This window comes from Camelus ferus, chromosome 16, assembly GCF_009834535.1.
Source record: "Camelus ferus isolate YT-003-E chromosome 16, BCGSAC_Cfer_1.0, whole genome shotgun sequence".
NCBI lineage: Eukaryota > Metazoa > Chordata > Mammalia > Artiodactyla > Camelidae > Camelus > Camelus ferus.
Genome location: NC_045711.1, coordinates 7,915,190 through 7,941,327, shown reverse-complemented (window position 1 = coordinate 7,941,327; position 26,138 = coordinate 7,915,190). Strand labels below are relative to the sequence as shown.

The window sequence follows — 26,138 nt, the reverse complement described above, 5'->3', positions numbered from 1 at the left end:
GCCAATCTTGCTGGGCCAGCCTCTCTCCCCGCCCCCGACAACACACCAAGCCGGTCTCCGGCCTCCCCTGCGGGCGGTGGAGCTGCGGCTGCGGAAGGATGGCCACTGGGTCCGGGGTCTTCTCCCAGGAGCAGTTCTGGCCGACCTGCGCGGAGCTCCAGCAGCCTGCAGTTGCCGGGGGCGACTGGGAGCTGCTGTTGGAGACCTTGGGCCTCAGCGTGTACCGGCTAATGGACCAGGTAGCGGTCCGCCCGCTGGTGGACTGCGGGGCGGCGGCGCGCCGGGGTGCCCCCTGCCCGCGGGGAGTGCGGGGCTGCAGCCCGAAGTCCGGGCCCCACGGGTCTCCTGGAGCCGGGAGGAGCGAGCGCTCGGGCGGTGCCTCCAGCTGACTTTGCCCCCTGCGGGTCGCGGGGAGTGGGGAGGTCATCCAAATTTAGTCTCAGGTCTGAGGCCCAAAGTAGGAAGTGCTTTGTTACAAGTTAATGATCCGGTTAACAGGCAGGTCGGTGGAATCTTAGCCCCATTCAGTTGACTGCAAGAGACTGGGAGCCCCCATCCCCGGTGGATGCTAGTCCTGTGTGCGGCCTGGGGCGGGGGAGGTGGGCTGGGGGGCGGGGGAGCGTAGTACGGATTATCCCCAGATTGAATGGATGTTGAAAAGAGACTGAACGTTTCAGAGAGTGGATGTGCAGGGTGACTAGCGTGGGGGGAAGAGTGTTGTTGAGAAAGGACCTACTGTCATTTCTAGTAATTTTAGTAACTTGCTTGCTTTGGCGGCTGCGCCCTTATCGCACTTCATAACTTTAGTCTGAAGCTTCTGGGAGAAAGTTTAACTGAAAGGCTAGGAGGAATGGAGTTGGGGGCGTGTCTGGAGGCCTTTGGAGCCAGGTAGCCAGCCAGGTGGATTGATGGCTGGTCATCTGTTGCTCCCTGCGCCAGAGTAGCTGCCTGGCAAGTAGGTGAAAAGTCTCCTCTACAAAAAGTAGGTGAAGTGGAGGTTTCCTGGCAGAGGACCAGTGTTGCAGTGCCAGTGAAGGGAGGGGCTCTGCATGTCTGTGTGTGCCAGGGCCACTGGCTACAGCAGCATAAGCACAAGCTCAGAGTCTAGAGCAGGTAGAATTCATTTCCGAGTGTCATTTCAGCAGTTACCTTGGTGCAAAAGTGGACATGTGTTCAGACAACATCCGTTCACCTTCTGACCATTCGTTTTCCACACCAAACACATCAGGCATTTGCCAAGTGTTGTCAATTCACTGCTCAGATGTATCTGATGTCTGGCCCGTTTCCCTTCCTTTTTTCCCCTTGACCTTTGCCACTTTGGGTGACACCTCTCACCTAGAATTGCACTGACCTCTTAACTAGCTTCTTGGCCTTCCTGCTCCCTGATTCCTTCCAGCCTACGCATTACCCTATTGATAGCAGAACTAAAAATAATAGTAACTACTGTAATAGCTGACGCATTGCAGGCTTTCTTAGGCTCCAGGCACTATTTAAGTGCTTTGCAGGCATTGACTTACTCAATCCTCGCATCAACCCTAATGTAATGCACTGTGATTGTCACCTTTTTACCTCCATGGAAAAGAAATTTACTTCCACGGAAAAGGCTAAGTTGATTGCTCAAGACTGGCTTGGCTGTCTAGCTCCAGACCTGTGCCGTAAACGCCCTCCTGCACTGACTCTCTGTAAGGGGGCAGACACTGCCAGGTGGGCTATGCATGCAGAACTAGAGTGGTCCCAACTCACATTTCCAGCTTTATCTCCCACGGCTCATCCACACACCTCCTGTCCTCCAGTCAAGCCAGACCTCTCACCCCACGTTCCCCTATGGGCTTGTGCTCTTTTGATTTTGCGCCTTTCATCCCACAACATCCACTGCCTGAGCTGAGACTGGCTTTGTCTTGTGTATTGTTTCCATTGTGTTTTGTCATGTAGCGGACCCACCTCCCTGCTGCAGAGAGGATGGGAGTGGTATTCAGCATAGTTCCTATCCCCACCAACCATATTGTAAGATATGTCTGTTTCCACCTGTTCTGGGCAAGAGGGCAGTCATGGCACATTGATGTAAGTTACAGGTCTTCCCAGAGAACTTCCATGAGTTTGGAGGCCATGCGATTCCCATAGGTGTGCCTTTGAGTCTCACCAGCTAGGTTGGAGGGCAACTGCCCCATGGCCACTTTGTTTCCATCTGTATTAAATGTCAAGAGACCCTGCTGGGTCAGGTACAAGCCCTTTCCTTGAACCATCAGTCCATATCCAGCATTAGATGCTGCCTGACCCACTTTGCTAGAGCCTCGTTTTCTTTCCAGGTTGACTCCCATCCTTTATTTTCCTTCTGGAAGAGAATTCCCTCTAATCTCCAGTTGGTAAATCTTGTCTTCTGAGTACCACTCCACATCAGAAGTGAATTCGGCTTGTCCCACACTCTTCCTAGACCTCCACTCCTCTCCCCTAAAGCCCTTTGCCCTCTTCTGTCTTGCGGGTCAGTGCTGTTTCATCACCGTGCACGTTGATGCCATTACATGCGTCTTCCTCCTCCACCACCCACTTCCCTGCCCTGGCCCCTTTACCAACACCTGTGCTTATGGCCTTGAGCCTCCTGGTCCCTGACTGGAAATCAGACCAGAAGACCCAGGCCCTTCTGTCAGTCTTCACCTCGATAATACACCTGACTATTGTCCCAGGTGATTCCAGGTCAGGTTTTTCATTGCAGTCTTTGCCTTCTGGCTTTTTAAATTCCTCCGACTGAGGTACATAGAGTGGACTTGTTTGGGGCCCCGTAATGTTGAGGGACCAGCAGGGGGTCCTACTGATCTACCCAACTTTTGATAGTGCTGCATTAAGACCTTTACTTCAATCCCATCAATATTCATTTTATTTATCATATTTCTTATCTTAATAACCATCTAAGGATTTCTAGTCTTCTGGAATGTGCCCCTTGATTCTACCTATCTACCCCCATTTTCCTAATAATTACTCTGATTTTCTTGGCATCAGTAAGACCCATAAAGAGACACTGAGCCAGGTAATCTGATTAGGCTTCTTGGAGTGCTCGATTTTGCATCAGTAAGGTTACATGCGGTACCCAGGCAAAAGGGACCCTCTTGATCAGTTTTTGCCAAAATTTTGCTAGGCAAGGGGCATATTCATTGGATGAATGCCTTGATCATGACAGAGGAAGTCCAATATAGCTTGCATACAAAGTGTTTAAGCTACTTCATCAAGGGTGTACCAGTTGGATTTTATAGGATAGGACGAATTAGTCCCCCCTTTAGGACTTTACAGTGGTTTTTATCCATTGGAATCAGGCTGGCTTTTCCCTCAGGAATAACCTGCTGTGTGTCTGGATCATGTGTAACCATCGCTGATTGTTCAAGAAGCCACAGACATCTGTGATCATAATTGAAATGAAGCTGTAACAAAGTTACTAGTACATGTTTTGTAAAGACTGAAATGAGTATAGAGGTCTTGAAAGACTTTGCAATGTAACAAATAAATTATATTTAAAAATAAAAGATGGTGGCTTAGTTTAGTACACAAATAATTCTGAATCTTGTTCTTGGACAAATGGCTACTTTTGATAATCAACATTTTGATACTTTTTCATTTTCTCTTTTTCTATTAAATCACATAATTCCAGATTTAGAAAGTTTCTTTGAAACCATTCTGTCCAACACCATCATCCTTTCCTTTACTTGTTTTTTTCTACTTTGCTGACTCTTTTTCTTTGTTGTCATCTATTCTTTTTCCTCTCCATGTTGCAATAGTAATAAATAATCTTCACATGGTGCTTTAATATACAAAATGCTGTTACATGTAAGTTTTCATTAATCCCTCTCAACAAATCAAATAGGCAGAGACAGGCTATTTTCCTATTTTATAGGCAGCAGTAAGACCCAGAGCTGTTAAGTTTGTCATGCAAGACTTCATAACGAGTAACTAGAAAAGATCCAGTCTACTCTGATAAACTCAGTACCAAATACACAGCATGCTTCAATTCAGAACTACATTTTCTGGAAGCTAAGCAAAACTAGTACAGAGCTGCCACGTGCTATCCCGCATGGTACTGTGAGAAGAGCTTAGGTCTGGGGGCAGACAGTCCTGAGTTAAAATCTCTGCTCTGCCCCACTATCATTCATTTATTCATTCGGATATTGATCGAATGCCTCCCGTTGTGGTACTGCCCTCACAGGGACTAGGCACAAGTAGGGAATAGGAAATTGGAGCTGCTGTTTCAATGAATGAGCTTCTTGAGGAATGAACCATATTCACTAATGAGAATAAACCCATAGTATATAATGAAATAGGAGGTGGAAATGCTACAAAGAAAGTAAGGGGGATAGAGGGAAAGAGAGATGGCATGGCATGGGGAGTATCCAGGGGTGATGCGATTCAGTTTAGTTAAAGGGACTCTGGAAAGCTCCTCTGCCCAGAGGTAACATTGGAGTGGAGATAGAAGTGAAACGACAGACTGCGTCCAGCAAATATCTGGAGGAGAAATGTACCAGAGAGTGTTCTCGAAGCTCAGTCACTTTCGAACCACCTGGGGAGCTCTGAGGACATCACCAAGTCCTACCCTAGAGTCTCAGATTTAATTGAGCTGGGGTTAGGCGGGGCTTGCGGGGTCCTTTTGAAAAGCTCCCCTTTCATACAGAGGTTGATTTTTCTGGCCTTTTTACTTCTGAGTATGTTTGAAATGCGTCATAATAAACTGTTTTTGCTATTGTTTTAATAGTAAAGTTTCCCAGGTTAACAAACATACTGGGTTTTAAACCCCTGAAGTAGAGGGAACACTGCGTGCTCGGTCCCCAAGCTGAACTAGGCTTGCCTTGTCTTCTGGGAAGAGCCAGAGGGCCACAGGACTGGGGTGAGGCTGGGACTGGGCAATGGCCAGGGGCCAGGCCCCACTTACTAGCTGGATATTATTGGCCTTTTTTTTTTTTTTTTTCATTTTGAAATCTCAGCTTCCTGATTTGCAAAACAGGTATAATACTTACTTTTCAGTCAAATATTAAATGAAACAACATAGGGCAGAGTGGTACCCGACCTTGAGCACGCACCAGAATCACCTGCAGGGCCTCTTAAAAATCACCGTCAAAACCTCACTCCATTTCTGATTCAGTGGGTCTGGGTGGGGCATGAGAGTTGGCATTATATTTCTTTAATTCTTTTTTTTTTTTTCTTTGCAATCTGTTTTAACCAGTTGCCAAGTAATGCTGAAACTCCTGGTCCAGGGACCACACTTTGAGCACCACTGGTGGGGAGCATCGAGCATGGTGCTCAGGGGGTTCTGCCATTAAGAGAGAGGAGGGGGCCCTAGTGATGAGAAGCAGTGGGAATTGAAAGGTAAGAGTGAGAAAACAGAATATCTTAAGACAAAAGCAATGTCTACTTTAAGGCTGACTCTTCCTTTTTAAATTAGTGACCACTCGGGAGTCATTGTGGTCCCCTGAACAGTGCTGAGAAGTCCCCCTGACAGAGGAGGGCTCTGGGTCACTTACAAAAGCTTTCCCAGTGATCTGCAGTCAGGTCTCGTGGGAGCCTTAGGCTGGTCACCTTGCCAGTAGCCACCGTGACGTGACAAGAGATGGCGTGAAACCAGGGTGCAGAGGCTCACAGCAGATTTAGACCAAGAAAATGTTGGACTGAAAAGATCTGGCTGATGGCTGGACTTCTTCCATTTTTAAACTAAGTGTCTGGCACTGTGAGAAGGGCCTGCCTTTGTCCTTTCATACGTCTTCTAATCAATGCGTTTGTGAGGAACAGACAGAGCTCTGCCATGGACTGTTCTTTCCTGTGCTGTTGACCTATTAAAATACAGCAACTTTTTCAGGGGGGCCAAGAGGAAGTTTGGCTCTTGGGAGGGAAGCAGAGATCTGACTGCCCTGAGAACAGATTCACCTTGACGGTGGAGAAGCTTCCTCTCCCATTCCCCAGGTGGGGTCGCAGTCTGATTTGCATCCTGGGCTTCTTTACTTCTGGATGACAGGACTAGTCTGCTCCCTTCTGCCTCTCCCCTAGGGAAGGAGTAGGTACCAGCATGACTGATGGAACATTTGTTGCACCCAGGACACCTGTGCAGCCGTATTTACCAGTGGGTAGGGCCACCGTGTCTTAAAGCTGAGCACCCACGTGTGGCAACTTCCTGCCACTGCTTGAGGTCACCTATCTCTCTCTTCCATCCTTCCTAGGCATAGAACTGGATAGACATGTCAGAGCCTCAGTTCTCCCTCTCTTCACTTCATCTCGGGATAAGACTGTGGTATGAGGCAGTGTGAGGATGCTGGCCCCAAGGCTTAGATGGGGAGCATGAAGGGAGAGGGACGAGTAGGATCCCTCACTTCTGTCTCCAGGTGTAACCCTCTCTTTCCCCAGGTCCCTGCATGAGGTTTACGGGAGTGGGCTATTAATAAACCGAAACTTTGATTTTCATTGGGCTTTGGGAACCCTAGCGAGGAGAGGTGACTTATAGGAAGGATTTGGACATTCTAGATCCTTGGACATAATCCTGTACCAATGCCTGGGAGGTTCAGGGGCTGGACTGGGGTAACTCCAGGTGGAGGTCGCTTTCTGCTTGGCCTTCTAACTTGCTGTTAACATCAGAGTGTGGGCAGAAGGAGAATTCTAGCTGGCTCTCCAGTGGGAGTACTTTGGTACTTCACAAGCTCACCACTCCCCAATGTTATTTTGGAAGACTATTTTACCCTCCCTGGGAATTAGGCCAATGAATATATTTTTGTCAGAAATCCATATAAATATAAACTTTGAACTTTAGCCTGGGACTTTTAATGTGTTATTAAGACACCAAAAAAGACCACCTTATCTTGCCGTTTAGTTTAGGAAAGACACCTTTCCATAGCTGCCTTTGGGTTGTCTGCATCTACCCCAAGGAGAAGAAAGCTCCAGGATACAGGTTCATGACCCATCCAAGCAGTCTTTCAGGACCTATCATGTGCCTGCATTGTGCTAAGCCCTGGTGATACCTGACAAAGTTCATACCTTCCAGAACCTGTATTTACAGCAATAAAATCGGCACTTTTATGTTATATAGATCAGATTTCCTGACTATGATTTTTTTTTTCTCCTTGAAAAACTCCTTTTAACATTTCTTCCAGAGCAGGTCTGCTGAACTCTCTCAGGTTTTATTTGTCTGAAAAAAGTTTTTATTTTTTCTTCATTTTTGGAGGACAGTTTCATTGGAGATAGAATTCTGGTGGCTTATTTCTTTGAAAACATCACATTTCCACTCCGCTTTCTTTGGGCAGGGTGGTTTCTGACTCAGTTTTGGTGGGGTATTGATCCTGTATGGTGTGCTCAGGATGGTCAGATTTACTCTGAAAGATGGTCTGAACTTAAATCGTAAATCCCCGTGTGATTCAAAATAAATATATTTGGGGCTTATGACACTAAGATTCCTTTCTTACATGTGTAACTGCAATACGACTTTATAGTAAATCGGAGCTTCCCTGGGTTGTATGTTTTGGAAATGGTGGTGGCAATGGTCTAAGACAGGCACTGCCAATTTTTTTTTTCTGTAAAGATCCAAACAGAAATTATTTTAGGCTTTAATAGGCAAAATGGAGGTTATTTATTACTTAAATAACTACTTGAAATGTATAAAACATTCTCAGCTTGTGGACTGTTTAGAAATGGCCAGCATGACAGACTTGTCAACCCCTGGTCTAAAGTATTGTTTTGATGCCCAGTTGCTCTGTGATGTTAGATTTTATGAACCTAAGACCCTAGCTGAGTCTCTGCTTCCCCGTCTATAAACGAGATAATTCCTGCTCTGCCAAATTGTGCAGAGAGGATGCATTTTGAAGCACCTAGTAAATTAAATGGTGTCTGTGAGCCACGGCAGGGTGACCTTGTGTCCCGGTATTACCCACCACAGCCTGGTTCACACTTGCCCTGGTGAGACATTTTACAACACGCCTTTCATTCAGAAGTGTTCTGCTTGGAGCGACGTGGTCACCACAGCTGCAGCTACATGCACTCCGAGGGCTTATAATTTACCTAATAAATAAAGGTTGAGGGGTCAGCGACAATTTGGAGGCTGTATCACAGACCTTGAAATCTGCTGTCACATCGTTGGCATCAGGTTCAGGTTCTGTGGCAACTAATGACTTCAAGTCAAGTTCATTATGTGTCTGACCTTGGGTGAATTTCATAACGTCTTTTACAAAAAGTTTTAACAGCTTTATTGAAGTGTCATTTACGTACCATAAAAGTGACTCACATTAAGTGTACGGTTCAATGATTATGGAGTCATGCAACCTTCCCCACAGCCTAATTTTGGGGCATTGGTGTTACCCCCAAAGAAACCTCTTGCCCATTTGCAGTCACTCCCTGTTCCCATTCCCGATGCCAGACAGCCACCAAGCTACCTCCTGTCTCTACAGGTTTACCTTTTCTAGAAATTTCTCAGAACTTCTTTAAACCTCAGTTCCCTTGTCTGAATCAATGAGTTTATCGATGGTCCGTACCTCATATTGTCATTGCCTGGATTAAGTGGGATGAACCCTGCAAAGCACTCAGCCCAGGGCCTGGTATTCAGTAAGCACTCAGTCAGCATCAGTTATCAGCACTACTTTACCTAACTCTCTGCAGTCCTTCTGGAGTAAACCTACCATGTGTTCTCAGAGAGATCTCAAATATATTTTGTGTGTGTATGTGTTTTTATTACATCTCATTTTTTTAACTGAAGTGTAGTCAGTTCGCAACATGTCAATTTCTGGTGTACAGCATAATGTTTCAGTCATCCATATAAATACGCATATTCATCTTCGTATTTTTTTCATCATAGGTTACTACAAGGTATTGAATATAGTTCCCTGTGCTCTACAGAAGAAAGTTGTTGTTTATCTGTTTTATATATAGTAGTTAGTATCTACAATTCTCAAAGTCTCAGTTGATTCCTTCCCACCCCTCTTTTCCTCCTGGTAACCATAAGTTTGTTTACTATGTCTGTGAGTCTGTTTCTGTTTTGCAGAGATCTCAAATACTAAATCAGATTTAGTCAGCTGTCTTTCTTCATAGGATCTTGGTACACACTTCCCAGCGGCAGCTGCAGCTTTGACACCTGCCGTTAGGAGTGATTCTCGTTGGTGAAAAATGCTAACTTCTCACACCATCTGAGGCTGTTACTTGCCACAGAGAGCTGGAGTCGGACAGCTTCCTCAGTGGTAGATTGGGAAGGCTTCCTGGCCCTTGAGGGGTGGAAATGAGCCCTTCCATGAGACAGAAAGAGATTTCAGTGCACACTTGACAGCACATTTACAGGATTAGAGAGATGTGATTCATCAAGGCTGTCTTGTAATTAGTGATGTAAACACCATAATTGAAGAAAATGAGTGATGCCTCTCTCCAGGTCAAGTGGCAGCGTGTGGGACACTGGGGATTACTAATCACTCCTCCGTGGGGGTTCCTCCCTGTGTGGGACCTGCAGCACTGTGACATTTTGACATTTCTCATATGTACACACATTTGCTTTTACAGAATGTATTCTGCTTAGGCCAAGTAAGTGTCCTATTGGCAGCAATGTTTTTCTAAATATTTTAACCCAATGAATGCAAATGAAAAAACTGCAGTTTTTGGATGTAATTTCGGTAAGAAAAACCACCATTGGGAAGAAAAATAACAACTTGATTTTTAAACAAGTTAGCCAGAATGACAAAACATCTCAAAAGTTAGTGATGACAGTAGCAAATTGCTAAAGTATGTATCTGTATCCCCTCCATGTCTTCACTGGTAAAGTGGAGTTCATGAGATGCTTAGTTCTCAGGATTACATTGAGTATTAATCTCTAAGCACAGTGACCAGCTTAGAGCAGGTACCCTATTTGTGCTAGTTTCCCCCTAAATGTGCAGTGTGTAACAGCTCTGAATCATTAGATCTTTAATCTGGTAGAAGGAGATCATTATTACACCTACCTCAGTGAAAATGGTGTCTAATACTGACTAACTACTTTTGTACCAGGCACCCCAGGAAGAACTTTAGGTGGATTATCTAATTTAATCCTCAGAATCATTCCCTTAGGTAGAAACTCTCATTAGACCCACTTTGCAGCTGAGGAAGGCAAGTACGTGGAACAGTTTAGACGGCACCTGGGCTGTGACCCCCAAGCCCATGTCATAACCAGCACGCAGTATTTTCTGGCTATGGGATTTTTGAGATGACTCTGGGGTAATACATGGAAAGACAGCACAGCCACAGTTCACAGAAGGAGATAACATTCATCCTTTCTCCATTCCTGCCTTTTCCTTGATTCTTGTCTCAAGACCCCAGCAGCAGTGTCTAAAAAATTCCTCTTCTGGCTGTTGGATGTCTATTGGACAAACAAGCCAGGCTCAGGGACTCAGGGGAGTGTCTCAGTGTGAGGTCCATTCTGGGTGGTCTGGGACAGGAACAGTGTCTTGGGGACTGGAAAGAACAGGTCTCCATCCAGGTGTAGCCACCAACAGTTTCTTCAGCTGACTCCTGGCGAGTCAATGACATCTTTTACGTAAGAGTCTAAGTCTCCCTCCAGCTCTAAGATTCTTTGTCATCTTTACTGTAATCATTAGCTTGTGGTTTAGAACAGCGGCTTGGAGAAAATGTGCAGAGACAGTAGAATTAAATTAGGAGACATTGTGGTGGGGGGAGAGTGTTGCGTTCTTTCTGGCTGTCCCAAGTGCTGACTGTTGTGCTCAGGCAAGTAATGTAGCCTCTCTGAGTTTCACTTCCTCATATAAAGGTGGAGACCACACCAGTGTCCCTGTCGATATCACAGGGCTTCGTTAAAGATTATACGAGATAATGAATGTGAAACTGGAAACTGCACTGTATTTAGAGAAACAAATACTAGCATTATTGAAAGAATTTATAGCAGGTCGACGAGACTGGAAGACTTCCAATCTGTTGCGATGACTGCTGACAGATCACCAAGGGAAGTACCAGCTGAAAAGCCAAGTACCAGCCTATGCCTGATGTTTCCTCAAGGCCAAGAACACAGTGGGTCCCAGGAAGTCCATAAATTTTTTTCTGAGTTACATAGTAGAAGGAGTTGGTACTTTCTGTTATAGAATATGTGCATTTCAAACACTCTGTGCAAAATTAAATATGCTTCAATTTAATGTCCATTAATAGTGCCCATTATCCCTTACTTCTCTTCTTTGACAATACATTTTAGTAATGTTTATGTAAGTCTGTACTATTTTAATGAATTTAACACAGAATCCTATTTCCTTGTAAATGTTCATAAGTCTTACCAGCACTATTTTTTCATCCTACTTTTCTACTTTAAAGTGATGTCAAATAAGAAACAAATCTAGACTTGGTAAGCAAGGATTTTTATTCAAGAGGATTATTGCCAAGGTTGGGGTTGTTATAATAGGAAGAATACTTTGACCATAAGCTCCATGAGTGTCTCAGGAATGAGGCAGGAAGGTCTTTCTTTTATAGAGAGCAGTTAGCAAGGTGGAAGCCATGTGTGGGGAAGGGAGATGAAGGTGGCCTGGCTGGAGACTAGAAAAGAGAGTGTTTTACCCAGAGGCCAGTCTGTTCTCAGGAGGAGCTGGCTACTGGTTCAGCCTGAGGGTGGGCCAAAGTTTAGAGTCCTGAAGGGGAGAGAGATGCTTAACCAGTTTGGTTAACAAGCACTTTATTCTGATTGATCCTTGGAATAAGCAGTTTAGCCAATCATTGATGGGTCAATGAAAGGGAATGTAGAGGTGCTGAGTCTGGCCTTGTGATAGCTTAACAAGGGGTGCGTCTGTGAGTCTCATCTAAGTCATGGGGGAAAGTGGGTCTTTTGTGATAATCTGTTTGCTGGAACACAAAGGGTGAGGGTGTTTTTTAACCTCTCCTCTTCTCCAGGATCACAGGAATCAAGTAAAATTCATTGTCAGTTAAGTACCACTTGTAATCATTAGGATTGCTTTTAGCTGCAAGTAACAGAAAACTGGACTTAAACAAAGCGGGGTTTTATTTTTCTCACCTAAGAAGGAGTTCAAAGGTCAGCAGTTGCTGGCATTGGTTTAGATGATCAAGGATACCAGTAAAGCTCTTTGTCTTTTTTACTCTGCCTTCCCATGTTTGTTGCCTCTTAGTCCCAAAATAGCTGCTGTAGCTCCAGACATCCTATTCATACTCAAAACAGGAAGGAGGCGTCTTATAGTATCTCTGTCTGCACAGAAGACCAAGAAAGTTATCATAGGCCATAGGGGTTCTCTAAGCAGGAAAGAGAGCATATGCTATAACACATCTTCTGTTTCTTCTGGTAATTATATTCTACACGTGATATTGACTGATTCTCTACCATTGAGTAATTCTTTTACTGTCTGAAATGCAGGAAATTAAATATCCTATAAATGAGCATTAGAAAAGTATGCAGCATGTTTTACTTTAGATAAAAAATTGAGCCTTTCTTAGAAGTGGTTTTCGGGGGGAGCTTCAGGAAAAGCCTCTTGAGTAAGCTTGTTTATTGAAATGGTAGTAAACTTGCAGACATATCAGCAACAAACGTTGCAAAGAGTTTATCTCTCTAATTTAAAGGAGACTTACATATCAGTAGTAAAAACATTGCCCAAATAAATGCACAACTTGTTGTTTTTTTTTTTTTTTCCTATTAATTTGATTGTGAAAACAGTGGAATCCAGTCCTCATGATGGGCTCCTTTGCTACTAGTGAAAGTGTAAACAGGTAAAAACTTTCGTAACAATTTGTAAAAAGTATAACAAACCTTAAAATGTTAATGTCCTTTACCCTGAAATTTATTCCCAAGGAAGTACCATCCTCCTTTTCCTAATGAAAATGTTAGAATTATGGACCAAGTTGGTCCGTATGGAATAATTGTTTCAGTAAGATTCGTATTTGTCAGACTACATGGAAACGTATATAACTTACAAGAATAATTAACTTAGGTGTGATCTCTCCACAGCTTCATGCTCTTCACTGCATGTTGTTAAAAGTAAGAATGCAAGCTCTTTATACCGTATTACTCCCATTTTGTTACATATAGAATTATTATTCACTCAAAAGTAATACATCAGATATTACCATTAGGCATTTATGGATTATGGGGTACATGCCATTTTAAATTTCTTTATTCTCTTTGGCATTTTCTAATTGTCCTTAATGCATATGAATTATTTTTATAATTATTAACAGTTCCCTTAATTTTTTTTTCAGAGACATAATACAAACATGAGTTCATTTGCTGAGATCTTCTAAAATAAATGATAGGTGACAAAGTGCTTTGATCCAAGAATTTGGGTGAGGCTCCTCAGTGCCTAGAAAGAATACTTTATTGATAGACTAGGGAAGGTGTCACCAAGCATTTTGTCCTCTAGTGTCTGGCATCTCTCGGTTCTGCTAGGAAGGGAGTATTTAAAGGGAGCTATCACAATAGTTCTTTCTCCGGTAATCATGTAAATCACTTTGTTCTATTCTTCTCTTCCTAGAAGGCTTTCTGTTTTTCACTTCTGTGATATGTGCAGGACTGAGGTCACTAAGGGCCGAATCTACATTCAGGAGGGGAGGGGAACCAGTTCAAGGAAACAGTGTGTCTTCATTCATCCAGATATCCAAAGTTAACTCATGTGAAATTGGAGAGATTATCTCAATACATAATTATCCCTTTTGCTCAGTATGTGTAGAAAACGGGGCCCCACTCTTCCTGAACAGAAGCTAATTGTCTCCCTTCCAAGGCTGATCAAAACATGTGGATGTAGGTGTGTGGTATGTGTAAACCCTCACCATCTTCCCATCTGTGAGGGGAGGGAGGGGACAGGAGGGGATGAAGATGTTTCTCCCGAGTCCTGCCCTTCCTGTGGGACAACCATGGCACAGCACGTAAGGGAGTCAGATCTACCAGTCTGTCATTTGCTGGTTGGAAACCCTTGTTCTAAAGCCACATATTTGTAGAGCTGAAACATCCTTATGACTTCAGTTTCCGTTTTACCTTCCACTTCCTGCCAGGTATTCTTAAATACATCTGAGATCCCTAAACTGGGATGTGCTTATCCCTGGGTTATGCCAGGAGACCCTTGAAGCCTCAGGATCTCTAGAAAGATTCACCGTGTTTACCCCTTGACTTCATGTAAGTCCCTGGAAAGGTGTTTTAAAAGATAGTTTCATTCATGTTCCATTAGCCAATGACATTGCGTTAGCAGGTAGAAGAGTGAGTTTCTGAAAGTTTCATTTTTGTGTGTTTGTTTTGTTTGCTTTTGAATTGAAATTAATCTAAAGGCCATCAGTTTAATCTTAACCATAGAGCCTTTAGGCAAGGGGAGGGTAAGAATTGTTAGTTACCAACGTGCAGAGAGTGAAGCGTGTGGTCATCCGACCCCAGCCCAGAACCCTCACAGACAGATACGGAGGATACAGCTCAACGTGAAAACAAGGGCATTCTCTTGTACTTAGGAACCTAGAAATGGGCTTTTTCTGACTAGAAGGGACCAATATGATTTGAAGCTGGTGTTTCTTTCCCCCTTTCATTCTTTCATACACGAGTTGTTCATAGAAAAAAAGAAACAGTTGTTGAAAAAGTCTGTCTTTAAGTTGGTACAACAAAGTGTTGGGTTTCTTTACACCCTGTGGGTATCCAGAATAGTGGTCTGAATCTTGAGCGCTAGCTGCCTATGTGACGCCCCCACCTGGATGTTTGATAAGCATCTCAAACTCTACTTGCCCAAAGTAGAACTCTTGGTTATTCCACAGTTATAAATCACCTCTTCTGTAAGTTTTCTCTGTCTTAGAAAGTGGGGCTCCCTTCTACCTGGTTGTCTAAGCAAAAGGTTCTAAGTGTTATCCTCAATTCTTTGTTTTCTCTGTCCCCACAGCCAATCTGTCAGCAATTCCTGTTGACATTACTTCCAAAGTATGTTCCTAAATCACTGACTTCTGCCCATCACTGTTGTTTCCTCCCTGTCCGATCACCATCATCTTCTATCTGGACCATCGCACTGGTCTTCTGACCCAGCTCCTTGCTCCCTTATGATCTACTTTCTACCAGGTGGCAAGAGTCATCTTTTAAATGTCACTCCCCTGTTTTGTTGGTTTTCCATAGTAGTTAGGAAAGAATCTTTGCCCCTTTCCCCTGGTTTATAGAGTCCTTTGGGCCCAGCCCCAGCTCCCCTCTCTGACCTCAGCTCCTGCTGCTCTCCCACACCACAGTTCTCTGGACCCCCTGCTTTCTGTTCTCTCAGCAAGCCAATCCACCCACCTGGGGGCCCTCTCCCAACCAGGAATGGGCTTTCTCTTCTTCCCACAGCCGGTTCCTTCTAATAGTGAGAACAATCTTCTCTGATAACTCCCTCATAGAGGCATTTCCTGGACACCTGATAATATAGGACCCTCCACCAGCCCTCCAAAACCAGGCGCCATTTGTCATATAACCCTTCTTTTATCCCCTTAATTACCTGGATAGCATATAGCTCTCACCACCAAGAGTGCCTAAGGCCAAATATAAGACCCCCGAGAGCAGAATCCACATCAGCTTTTACACCACTGTGTCCCCAAGACCACAGAGCAGATGCTCAATAATGGTGCTGCACAAACAGCTGTTTTTCATGTGCTGTGTCATCGCCACGTGGGAATCAATAGGTTGTCCCTGCTGTTCTGTTTCTACAGCAGACTGGACTTTATGAGTATAAGGTCTTTGGCGTTCTGGAGGATTGCCCACCAGCTGTACTGGCAGACGTCTATATGGACTTAGACTACAGAAAACAGTGGGACCAATATGTTAAAGGTGAGTGACAACAACAAATTAGAAAGTAGAGTCTATTAGTATTTGTTCTAGTCATTAGAAAGCGATAGGCTTAATTTCTACTGTGTTATGTTTCATTTTTAATTTTGGCATAAACATTTTAAAGTGCCAGGCTCAAATGTGACTTTGCTATTCCTAGGACCTGCTCCTGGCATACTCTTAGATTCGCTCTCTATTTTGCTCTGAGGGCTACTTTGCTCTTACTGTAAATTCATCATCATCCTTTGTACCTAGGGGAAGCCATGGAAGGCTTCTTGGAGGAGGTGGTGTCTGAGTTTTGTTTGTTTATTGAAGTATAGTCAGTTATGATGTCAGTTACAGTGCCAATTTCTGATGAATTTCTGGCACAATGTCCCAGTCATGCATATACATACATATATTCATTTTCCTATTCTTTTTCATTAAAATTTATTACAAGATATTGAATATAGTTCCCTGTGCTATACAGAAGAAATTTGTTTTTCAAGCTTTGTTTTACAAGTGGAGTCAAAGTTTTAGAGACAACAAGAATACATATATGTGAGGGGGTGAGAGAGTGAGGGGGAGAGTGGTTTAAGGGCATTTATGTTGCAAGGAGCAGCATGAGTTGAGTGAGAAACAGCATGAGTAGAGTGAGGAAGACATGAGTAACAGCACGAAACATTAAAAAAATGGGAGTCCTCAGGTGCTGTTGGGTTGTCAGGGTAGCAGAATCTGGAACGAGAATGGGAGAAGGGTCCACATCCCCAAGGGCCTAAACTGGCCACCAGGCTGCAGTTCTTAGATTTTTACCCTGTAACTGATGGAGGTTACAAGAGGCATTAGCTAGGGGATCCTCCTGCCCCCAGAGCAGGGAGCAGCCTCTGCTGTCCCAGTCACAGTGGAACAGGTACGCAGATAGCCCAGGGGCACTGAAGCCCTGACAGACCCTCACTGTGGTCAGGACTCTGGGTTGCAAGTAACCAAAAGCTAACGAGTGCCAGTGTCAGAAAAGGAAAAAGTGTTCATTGGTTCATGGCATTGAAAATCCATGGGTATCTGGCTTCCCAGACAGCTGCATCCAGTACTTCATTTCTGCGTCTTGACTCTGTTTTCTCCAGTGTTGACCTAATTCTCGGGCAGATTCTTATGTCCTGGCTGAGATGGCCATCAGGAGATGCAGGCTTACACTCTAACCACATACACAGCCCCAGGGGAAGAGGAACTTCCCTGACGGCTGCCGGAGCCCCAGACTTACCCTTAGCACCTCAGCATGGACCACATGCTTGTTTCCTGGGAATGTTTGTCATGGTTCTGGGTCTCTTAGTGTTTTCAAATACTCTTCCAATCTACGGGAATTGTGATACCCTCCTATCCAAGGGAGAAGGCAGATGTTCTCTGTCCATCTCCTGAGCAGCTGAGATCCAGTCATGTGCTCCAGACCTAGGCAGAGCCTCTGATGTTTGTTCCTTGGCGTCAGCAGCGCCTGCTATGGAGTATGGTCCAGAGGCAGCATCCGTTTAGCTTCTCAGGAACAATCCTGAGGTTCTAAACCTAACTCTGGTCCTCCCAGATCTTCTGTGATCTACCTCAGAGCCTTTATTAAACCACTTTTTGGTGTAAACTTGCTAGAGCTAAGCTAAGACTCTGACCAGAGGTACCATCCTTGAACCAATCCCTGTGGCCATGGCTGGCTCAATTTCCCAGTCCTGATATTAATGCTGAGTCAGTCCTGCTTAAAACACATCATGGAGAAGAGGGGAGGGGTGATGCCCTGCAGGAGACTGAGATACGGGTCCAGGAGGAGGGGAGTCAAAGCTGAGCAGCAAAAGCAATAGATGTCCACCCCTCCCTTCCTTTCAAGGGCGTCCTCAGCCTCTTGTCCCGATGGGCTGGCAAGCTCTTTACTCCATGGTCTACTTCCAATAGGGTTTCTTTCTTTCAAGAGCTGAATTAAATAACACATTTCCTCAGTCAGCATCTCCTCAAGGGCCTCCCTTGGTTTCTTCAGCAGCCTTGGCTTGGCTCCTTCTCTAAAGGGTCAGTTAGAAGCTTTCTGCACAGCTTGGGGGCAGAGGCTCTGTATGCCCTCGAATTCCTTTGCTATCTCCCTGCAGGAGCTGCTGCTCATTGCACTCAGTAGCATGGTGGATATCAAGGAGATTTGGTCACTGTAGCTGTGATTTAAAACGACATGGGAGAGAGGCAAGAAACTTCAGGTTAATCACATTTATGCCACTTTCTAGCAGTTGAGGAATGACACTGAATTTTCTGGAACCTTCATTTCCCAGCTGAGCTCACTAGACTGGGTGACTCAATCCCAGGCTACCTGTCAATAAACCTGAAGTGGGGAGAAAGGGCTTAACAGTAAAACTCTTGGTGCTCTAGCGACATCTGGTGGTTACTATGATTTTTTTTTTTAAATTGAAGTATAGTTGATTTACAATATTGTTAGTTTCTGGTGTAAAGCATAGTGCTTCAGTTACACAAATATATATATATATATATATTCCTTTTCATATTATTTTTCATTATAGATTATTACAAGATGTTGAATATGGCTCCCTGTGCTGAACAGTAGGGCCTTATTGTTTATCTAGTTTATATATGGTTGTTAGTAACTGCAAATCTCGAGCTCCCAATTTATCCCTCCTCCCTCCTGGCCCCCGGTAACCATAACTTTCTCTTCTATGTCTGTGAGTCTGCTTGTATATTGTAAACCTGAAACTATTCTTGGATGCCAAATGTTGTCTCGTTGCATTGTATTTGAGAATGTTGTTTATGTTACATGATGAACAAGTTTTGTTGGGTTCTTTTACTTTTACTGTGTTTTTATATCTACTAGACTCTGCCACTGGGCAAAAAGCTTTTAGTGGTAATGAATCTATCTGACTTTTTGTAGAACTCTATGCCTTATGAGTTAGTGGTTTATCATTCCCTACAAAGTCATCATGTCAAACCTTCTTGTTAATTGAAGCCTAAGGGGCTTCCAGATGCGGTAACTTCTTTTGTTTTTGTTTTTGTTTTTTTAGAACTCTATGAAAAGGAATGCAATGGACAGGCAGTGGTCTACTGGCAAGTGAAGTACCCTTTCCCCCTTTCCGACAGAGATGTATCCTTTCCAAAGACACACCATTACTCAGCTTTCCAAGTGTTTCTGTGCCCCATGGCCATCACCCAGTGGTCTTATGTCCAGCAGGTGTGGACATCATCTTTGATTCTTGCAGAGGCATCTGCTGCTAAAGCTGCTGCTTCCCGTGTGTCTTTCAGAGACCTCCGAGTGTGATTTCTGAGCCTGACCACGTGGAACATCTGTGGTCACAGGAGGGTAGCTCATTCTTTCCTGAGAAGTTTTCTAGGGCTTGAAATTATTGGGCCGCAGAATTGGGGACCTGAAAACAACTTTTCATAAAGAGTATTCAATACACTCCCTCAATCTATAGAGAGGAAGTAGGGACCCAGAGAGGTAAATAGATGGAGGCACACGGACAGGTGCCTAGAGGCAGAGTGGGGGCTGGAACTCGGCACCACATTCCCGACTCTATCCGCCTCCCGTTTTGATGCCCCCACGGTGTTCCCTCTTTGACCACTGGATCTGGACACTGGGTATATGTTTCTTCCTCTCAGTTTCCATACTATATTATGAAACATTTGAGTGGGATGTGGGGAGTTTTAGCTAACACTCCAAGGTTCCAAGAAGCCCCCTTAGGACCAGCCTGGAGGGTTCGATGGACGTTCATTTGTGGGGATGGCGGAGGTAGAATGTAGGTGTGGACAGATGAGATTTTGGCTCCACTGTCTTCTTCAATTATCGCAGCTGAGTGTTTTACACTGAATTTCCATGGAGGATCCTTTTAGCAAAGGGTCTCAGGGATTTAACAAAAAAAACAAAAAAAAAAAAAACTCTTAGAAACCACTGAATTGGTTGATCCCTGGGCTTTTCTAGACCTAACATTCTGTAAGTGTGCATGTCCCTAAATAATTGTTCTCTAGAAAGAGAGGCGTTGGGGGTGTGCTCGTGGGTATTGTTCGTGTGTGTTTTGTGTGCACGTGTCTACCCCGACCCCAGGGAGATTATAAACTCCATAAGGGTTTATTTCTGGCATGATTCCCACAGACAGCTAGATAGTTGGTGCACTGCTGGTAGGTAATTGAACAATCACGTTTTCTGAATCCCTTAGGTTTTATGTGGCTTCCTGTCATCCTGTGGACAACTGTGCAAGGTTGGCGCAATCATCCCCATCAGACGGTGAAGGAAACTGACGCAAAAGGAGGCTCAGAACTCTGCTCAGTTTCTCATCAGGTTCCCCCCACTAGTAGGCACAGGTCTAGCTGTCTCCAGGGAAGGTGATCTGGATCAGGACAGCCCCACCTCTCTGAGCTCACAGGGACACTGCAGGCAGGAAGGACGGGGAAGTATTCTCAGGAGTGGACACTGGGGGCTCCTTGAAGTTCTGTTGCCTTGGCCTTCCAATGCCACACAATCCCATAATGAGTATCTTAGTCTATGTGTGTACACATATGTCTCTCCAATAAGAGCTGTTCAGTTGTTGAGAATAGAGAACAGTGTAGTGGAAAAGGACATCAGTTTTAGAGGAAAAGGCCCCAGATTAAGTGTGAGTTCATTTCATCATTTGCTGTGTGACCTTGGAAAAAGCCATTCACTTCTCTGGGCCTTCTCAGTGAACTGATAGTTCTCAAGTCGTAGGCTGTGTGGCATGCTGGACCTTCCAGCCCTTCAAAGACCTCTGCCAAATTGTAAGCAATACATCAAGTTAGTTTTTCCTCAGTGGGGTGTCAGGCGATGTCCATCACACGAGCTGAGCAAGTTGTGGGACAGAATTTGCCGTGAGGAAAGGAGAAGGCTTGGGAGAGAGGAAAGCCAGAGTCAAAGCTACATCATTTCTTCTCTAAAACATTTAAGAACTTGACTCATCAGATGTAGAGAGTGGGGACAGTAGACCCCCTTGTTGGGTGCCTGGGTGAGGTGCAGACAACACTGTGTGCTCTTGAGGCACCAAAGTGGCGTGGGGCAGCAGTCAGGACTATTGTGCTAAGTGTTACTGTGGACTGTCTGGATTGCTTGCAGCTTTTAATTCCTTCAATTTTGATACCTGAAATCCTGCCTTTGGAAAGTCTAATGAACACATTAATGTGCAGCTATGAAAATCTCTCCAGATCTTGTAGCCTATCTGGGTTCAAATTCAGATTCCATCACTTCAGCTGGGCTGTGGGACCTTCGATAAGTTTCTTTACTTCTCTGAGCCTCAGTTTCATCATCTGTAAGATGGGGATACTCAGGATGGGGCTACTTATGCCGAGCTCACAGGGACTGTCTCAGGATCAGAGCTGGTGCTGTATGTGAGATCCATGATGTTTGTGTAAGGTGAGGTCTCAGTACGTAGTGACTTCTGCTGTTTTAGAATTGAATTGTATTCCCTCTCACAGCTCCATAGACAGAGTGGTTGTTCTGTGAGTGTTTATTGAGATGAAGCGGCTTTGTGATTTTTGATGAACCAGACCCAGGGAGGACATCTGCCTAATAAACAGTCATGTATTCACGTGTCTTCCTATGATCAACAGGTGTAAGCAACCTTGCCTGACCATTCTCTGTGCACAAGTCAGTGATTAGGGCTTAGTGGGAGGACAAACAGCAATGGCCCCATTGTTTCTTGAGTGCTTATCCTGCTCCAGTCTCTCTCCAATGCCCCCACCAAGCCTGCCTGCTGGGCAGCATTACCCACTTTCCCTGCGTAGGGAAACTGCATCTTAGAGATGTTGAGTAAGCAACCCATGATCACACAGCTGATAACTGACCAATCCTGATACCTTGTAGTAGTGCCTTCTTGGAGAAAGGAGGACTAGGTACCCCACATAATTAAAAGCAGCAAAGAATCATTCACAGGAGGGTAATATATGCTCTGAAATGAGAACACCAGGTGGGAGGAGCCAGAGTTTTGCAGGGCAGGGAGGGAGGTAACAGTGCAAGGGAGCAAAGGCCAAGTGGAGGAACAGAAGCACCCCCCTTTGCTTCGGGCTGGCGGGCTTTCCTCCCGCACATCTGAGATGCTGGCCTGGATGTCGAGCCTTGACTGGGGGTGCAGTATGTCTACCTGCGGCAGCGACAAGAGCTGGACTTTGAAGGGCAGAAGGTGCACGTCATCCTGGCCCAGAGCACCTCTGTGCCTCAGTTTCCCGAGAAGTCGGGTGTGATCCGGGTGAAGCAGTACAAGCAGAGGCTGGCAATCCAGAGCGATGGCAAGAGAGGGAGCAAAGGTAAAAGAGGGCATGTCCTGGTGCACCGGCCGCGGCCCCCATGTGAAGGCCACACTGACTGCCAGGCACGCAAGATGCACGGTGCTTATTCCCCGAGGTCAGAGACTGGACACGGGTGCCAGAGAAATAAGGGGGCCTCAGTTCACCCCAGGAACGTGGCTAGAGTGCCGGGGGGTGTTTAATTCTGACTCAGTCCCTTCTTTACTGACTCGCATTGTCCAGGTGAAACCAGAACATCCGCGTGGACCAGAGGTTTGGAAAGTTACTTCAGATCGGTTCCGCACATACACACGTGGAGCCTGGGTGGGCAGGAGGGCCGGCAGGACGGTCTCTGAGGACGCAGCGCCTGCTCAGCAAAACCCCAGGGACTCAGGACCTGCCTGCCTTGAGCTCCAGCCACAGGAGAGCAGCTGCGTGGGGCCGTGCTGCCACCTGCTGGAGCCTGGCTGGAACAGCCTTGGCCCTGCTGCTGTGGCAACATCTGAATTCAGTTCTGATGAGTGTTAGATCTGTCACCTAGGACACCTCAGCTCACTCTTCTGAGTCTCCATTAAACTGAGGTTTAATTCCATCAACTCCTTAGGATTAAGACAATTAATGAGAGGAATAATCAAATGAAAGATTATATTCAAGTGTCTGGCACTTGCCAGGCTTTTAGTAAATAGCAGCAAACTGTGCCTTGGCGGTTTTCCAACATGTTTATATATAAGCCTCCCTTAAGGCAAGGCAGAGAGTGGGTCCACCTGAATTCCCTGTTACCCGCCTCTTTACTTTCTGGACCTGAATGTAAGGGGGGCAGGTTTGCAGGGTTTGTTGATGTATCTTGCTAACATGCTTCCTCCTTCTGAATTGTCCTCTTTCCCTCTCTAGTTTTCATGTATTACTTCGATAACCCAGGTGGCCAAATTCCGTCCTGGCTCGTTAACTGGGCTGCCAAGGTGAGATCTCAGGAGGCAGAGGAGTGTCTTTGAAGTGTGTTTGACAAATACTGACATCGCCCAGGGGGCTGTCAGGCAGAAGGGACACCCTGTCTCAGGCCTGACCAGGCTCTTCTACGAAGCGGCTTGGTTGAGTGACTATGGTTAGGACAGGGGTTGTCAAACTTCAGGATGGAGGCTGGGACAAAATACAAAGAATCTTTAGCTGGAATGGCAGCCCCTCCCTGCTTTGCAGCGAGACCCACCAGGATCACTCTCTGGAACCTCCGGACAGTAAGATGCTCCTTGTAGGAACCATGGTGCCTGTGGGCCCTGTATCTGCTGATGGAGGAGTTAGGCTGACCCGACTCTGGAGACAACCAGATGTGTCCAAGCCTGGGCAAAGCCTCTTGTTTTGTTCCTGTTGTTTAGTTCTGAGGAGAGGGAACCACAGTGGTACTGCCCAAAACTGTGATAACCATTCAGCCTGCTTTGCAAGGTCCTACTTACTGGCTGGAGGGCTCACCAGAGTCCCTGGGAGAGTGAAAAAGCCCAGAGGCTTTGAGTCAAACACACGGTGTTTTGAGTCCTGGCCCAGCTTCTGACTGTGTAATCGAGGGAAGCCATTGATATCTTCCCTTTGGAGATGGGTATTCCCACCCTGCAGAGAAGGAGTAAGTAAGACAACATTTGGGAAAGTCTTGGGCGATGCTCACCACCCAAGGATGACGTATCTTGTCTTCTGCCCCTGATCCTTACCATTCTCTAATTCTGTAAAGCAAGTCTTTGCTGTCATTTCTTTAGAGAATCTCACTGCCCAGCCCAATGGTGTCCCAGAAATATCTCAGTTTTTTACTAGAAAAAGCCAAAATATACGACAGTGGCTTCCAACAGTGGCCCCTGCCGGCTAGTATTGCCTGTGACCTTGTCATCATCTGTGGTGACGTTCTGTTGAAATGTGGTCAGGGGCCCTATTGTCATATGTATTATTCCCAAAGCCTTTGCCTCTGCCACATCTCAAAGAATCAGAGTCATCACTGTGACGACATAAAAGTGACAGTCTCCTTTCCTTTGCAGAATGGAGTTCCTAACTTCTTAAAAGATATGTCAAAAGCTTGTCAGAACTATCCCAAGAAAACCTAAGAGATGGAATTGGGAGCCTTGTGCCCATGAAATGATGTCTCCAGAAGTGCCACAACTACTGACGCTCAGCCTGCCTGTCACTGTTCCATCCTCAGAGGCCCGCACACCCTCCAGCACGTTGTCCCCAAGCGTGTTTGCCTGATGCCTGGTTTCCATTCCTCCCCCACCCCAGGATGGGCTGTTAAATTTGGGTCAGATTAGGGAAACCTTTGCTTGTTTATTCTTAAAAAGGGAATTGCTCACTAGGGAACACAGTCATTCCATTGTGCCACTGTAGGGGGATGGTGGGTGGAGGACTGACAACACCACCTAAGATTGAAAGATCTCAGCATATGGTCCATTCTGTATGTGATCTCTTGCAACCCCAAAGGGGCTGCCAGAAGTTGCATCTCCTTCAGAGTTGACGCTGCACCAAGACTGGATGTCACATGTGGATGTCCATTTGCCTTATGCTTTGCTGACTTGATCTGGCTGGAGGTGATAATCCACTAGGTCTCTCCCCAGTCCCACTTGTGGGGGATCATGAGCTGTTTTGATCTCAGACCATTTTGAAAAGCATTGCAGGCCTGACCAAGCACATAGTGTGATAACAATTTTTTCCCATAATCCACGTCTAAGTTTTTCTCTTTCCCACATGCCACTGGGGAAGGGCTGTCCATCCCTCCCTCGTCCTGCATTTTACTGGAAACTGAGGCATCAGGACAGTTAGCAGAAGCCAACCTGCTTTGCACACAGCATTGAGATAAAGTGTCTTTATATGCAATAAATGAATTTCCTTCTAGAACATTTGGAGCTGTTGAAGGGATAAGAGTTCACAGCCAGGGAAAGATTAATTAGTGGTGTGATGTCCCTACACCTTTTTCTCAGGAATTCTATCTAAGTTATCTGCCTCTTCCACCACCAGAAGTCTCCTAGTTTCCTCCTTTTCTCCTGAATTTTGGAGGAAAAATTATTCTGTGACTAAAGGCACAGCCTTATGATCTCAGGGAAAAATTTTACCCACTGTGTGTGATGGTACTGAACCTTGATTAATAGACACAGAAATTCTGGATGTAAAGCTGGAAGCAGGGGATTTATTAAATGGGATACCTCAAACTGTATGTTTTCTCTCTGGAAAGGAAAGTGTATTGAACACCAAGTAAATACAGAGTGTCTTACTTTTGTCTTGTCTGCAGTTTCCTTCCTATCTTGTTTCTCCTGTGGGTATGAATCAGTTAGGTCTCTTCAGTTTGCAAGTAAGTCACGTCCAACCTAACTCATGGACTTGAACATAAAAAGGAATTTTAGGCTCACTTATATGCAGGGCCAAGTGTAGAGAATCCTTAGGTGGGGGTTGATACAGGAGCTCAAACTGACGTTAGATATCAGCTCTGTTCTTCAAACTGTCACTGATGTTGGGCTGGTTTGGTGGAAGGATTGCTGCTAACAGCAAAAAGTAGGCCTGCATCTTCCCAGGCTCATGCTGCTTCAGAAAAAGGCAGCAATTACTTCCAGTCGATCCCAAACCATCCCATGATTTCCTCTAAACCATGTGTCAATCCCTGCCCTAGTCATTGTGGTCATATGTCAAGAATTATGCAAATAAGAAAAGATTTCATATTTATCAGCAAGATATCACTATTAGCAATGTAGCTGGAATTTAATTTAGGGAAACTAAATCTAAATTTTCCATGTAAAAGAGGCCAAGTTGACATTTTACATGTAGAGTCATTGAAACACAAGCACTAGGATTTAAATCGGCATGAAATAGTGTCATAAAAACCATACATTTAACAGTGTCCAGTAGTTTGCTGAGAATGCTGAGAACACTAAGAATACTGAGTTTATAGGTGAGGCAGGTAAAAACAGTCACAAAGCTTGCTGTAATCAATAGAGTTAAGACCTTTTGGTATTCATGTTCGCTAAATCGGAAAATACAGTCTTACACAGCATTGATATCCGAGATTACCTGGGGGACTGAGAACCCCTGAGCTGAGAATAAATGCCAGAGGCCCCCCTGCAAAATGTGAAGGTTGTACTGGATTCTTCAGGGTCTACCTCTCCGCAGGGGCTGAAAGTATCGTTTGGAATTTGAAACTCATAAATATGTTGTTATTCCA

At 45.1% G+C, this 26,138-nt stretch overlaps 1 protein-coding gene across 2 annotated transcripts; it reads left to right on the top strand.

The window, feature by feature from the left end:
* Positions 1-26,138, top strand: PCTP (phosphatidylcholine transfer protein). Of its 2 annotated transcripts, XM_032498453.1 has the most exons (6): positions 2-239; positions 15,610-15,727; positions 18,736-18,815; positions 21,808-21,979; positions 22,850-22,917; positions 23,974-26,138. In XM_032498453.1, exons 1-6 carry the CDS (start codon positions 99-101, stop codon positions 24,037-24,039), a joined length of 645 nt encoding a protein of 214 aa, XP_032354344.1. In that variant the 5' UTR covers positions 2-98; the 3' UTR covers positions 24,040-26,138. The 2 variants fall into 2 exon arrangements, with proteins under 2 accessions (XP_032354345.1, XP_032354344.1); XM_032498454.1 differs by lacking the exon at positions 22,850-22,917 and having other exon boundaries at positions 1-239.

Excerpts from the sequence above, each read along its gene's own strand:
- PCTP (XM_032498453.1), top strand. The coding sequence starts at position 99 with ATGGCCACTGGGTCCGGGGTCTTCTCCCAGGAGCAGTTCTGGCCGACC. Across the intron at positions 18,816-21,807 it reads TCCCCCTTTCCGACAGAGAT|TATGTCTACCTGCGGCAGCG; the intron begins GTATCCTTTCCA and ends CTGGGGGTGCAG. Across the intron at positions 21,980-22,849 it reads TGGCAAGAGAGGGAGCAAAG|TTTTCATGTATTACTTCGAT; the intron begins GTAAAAGAGGGC and ends TTCCCTCTCTAG.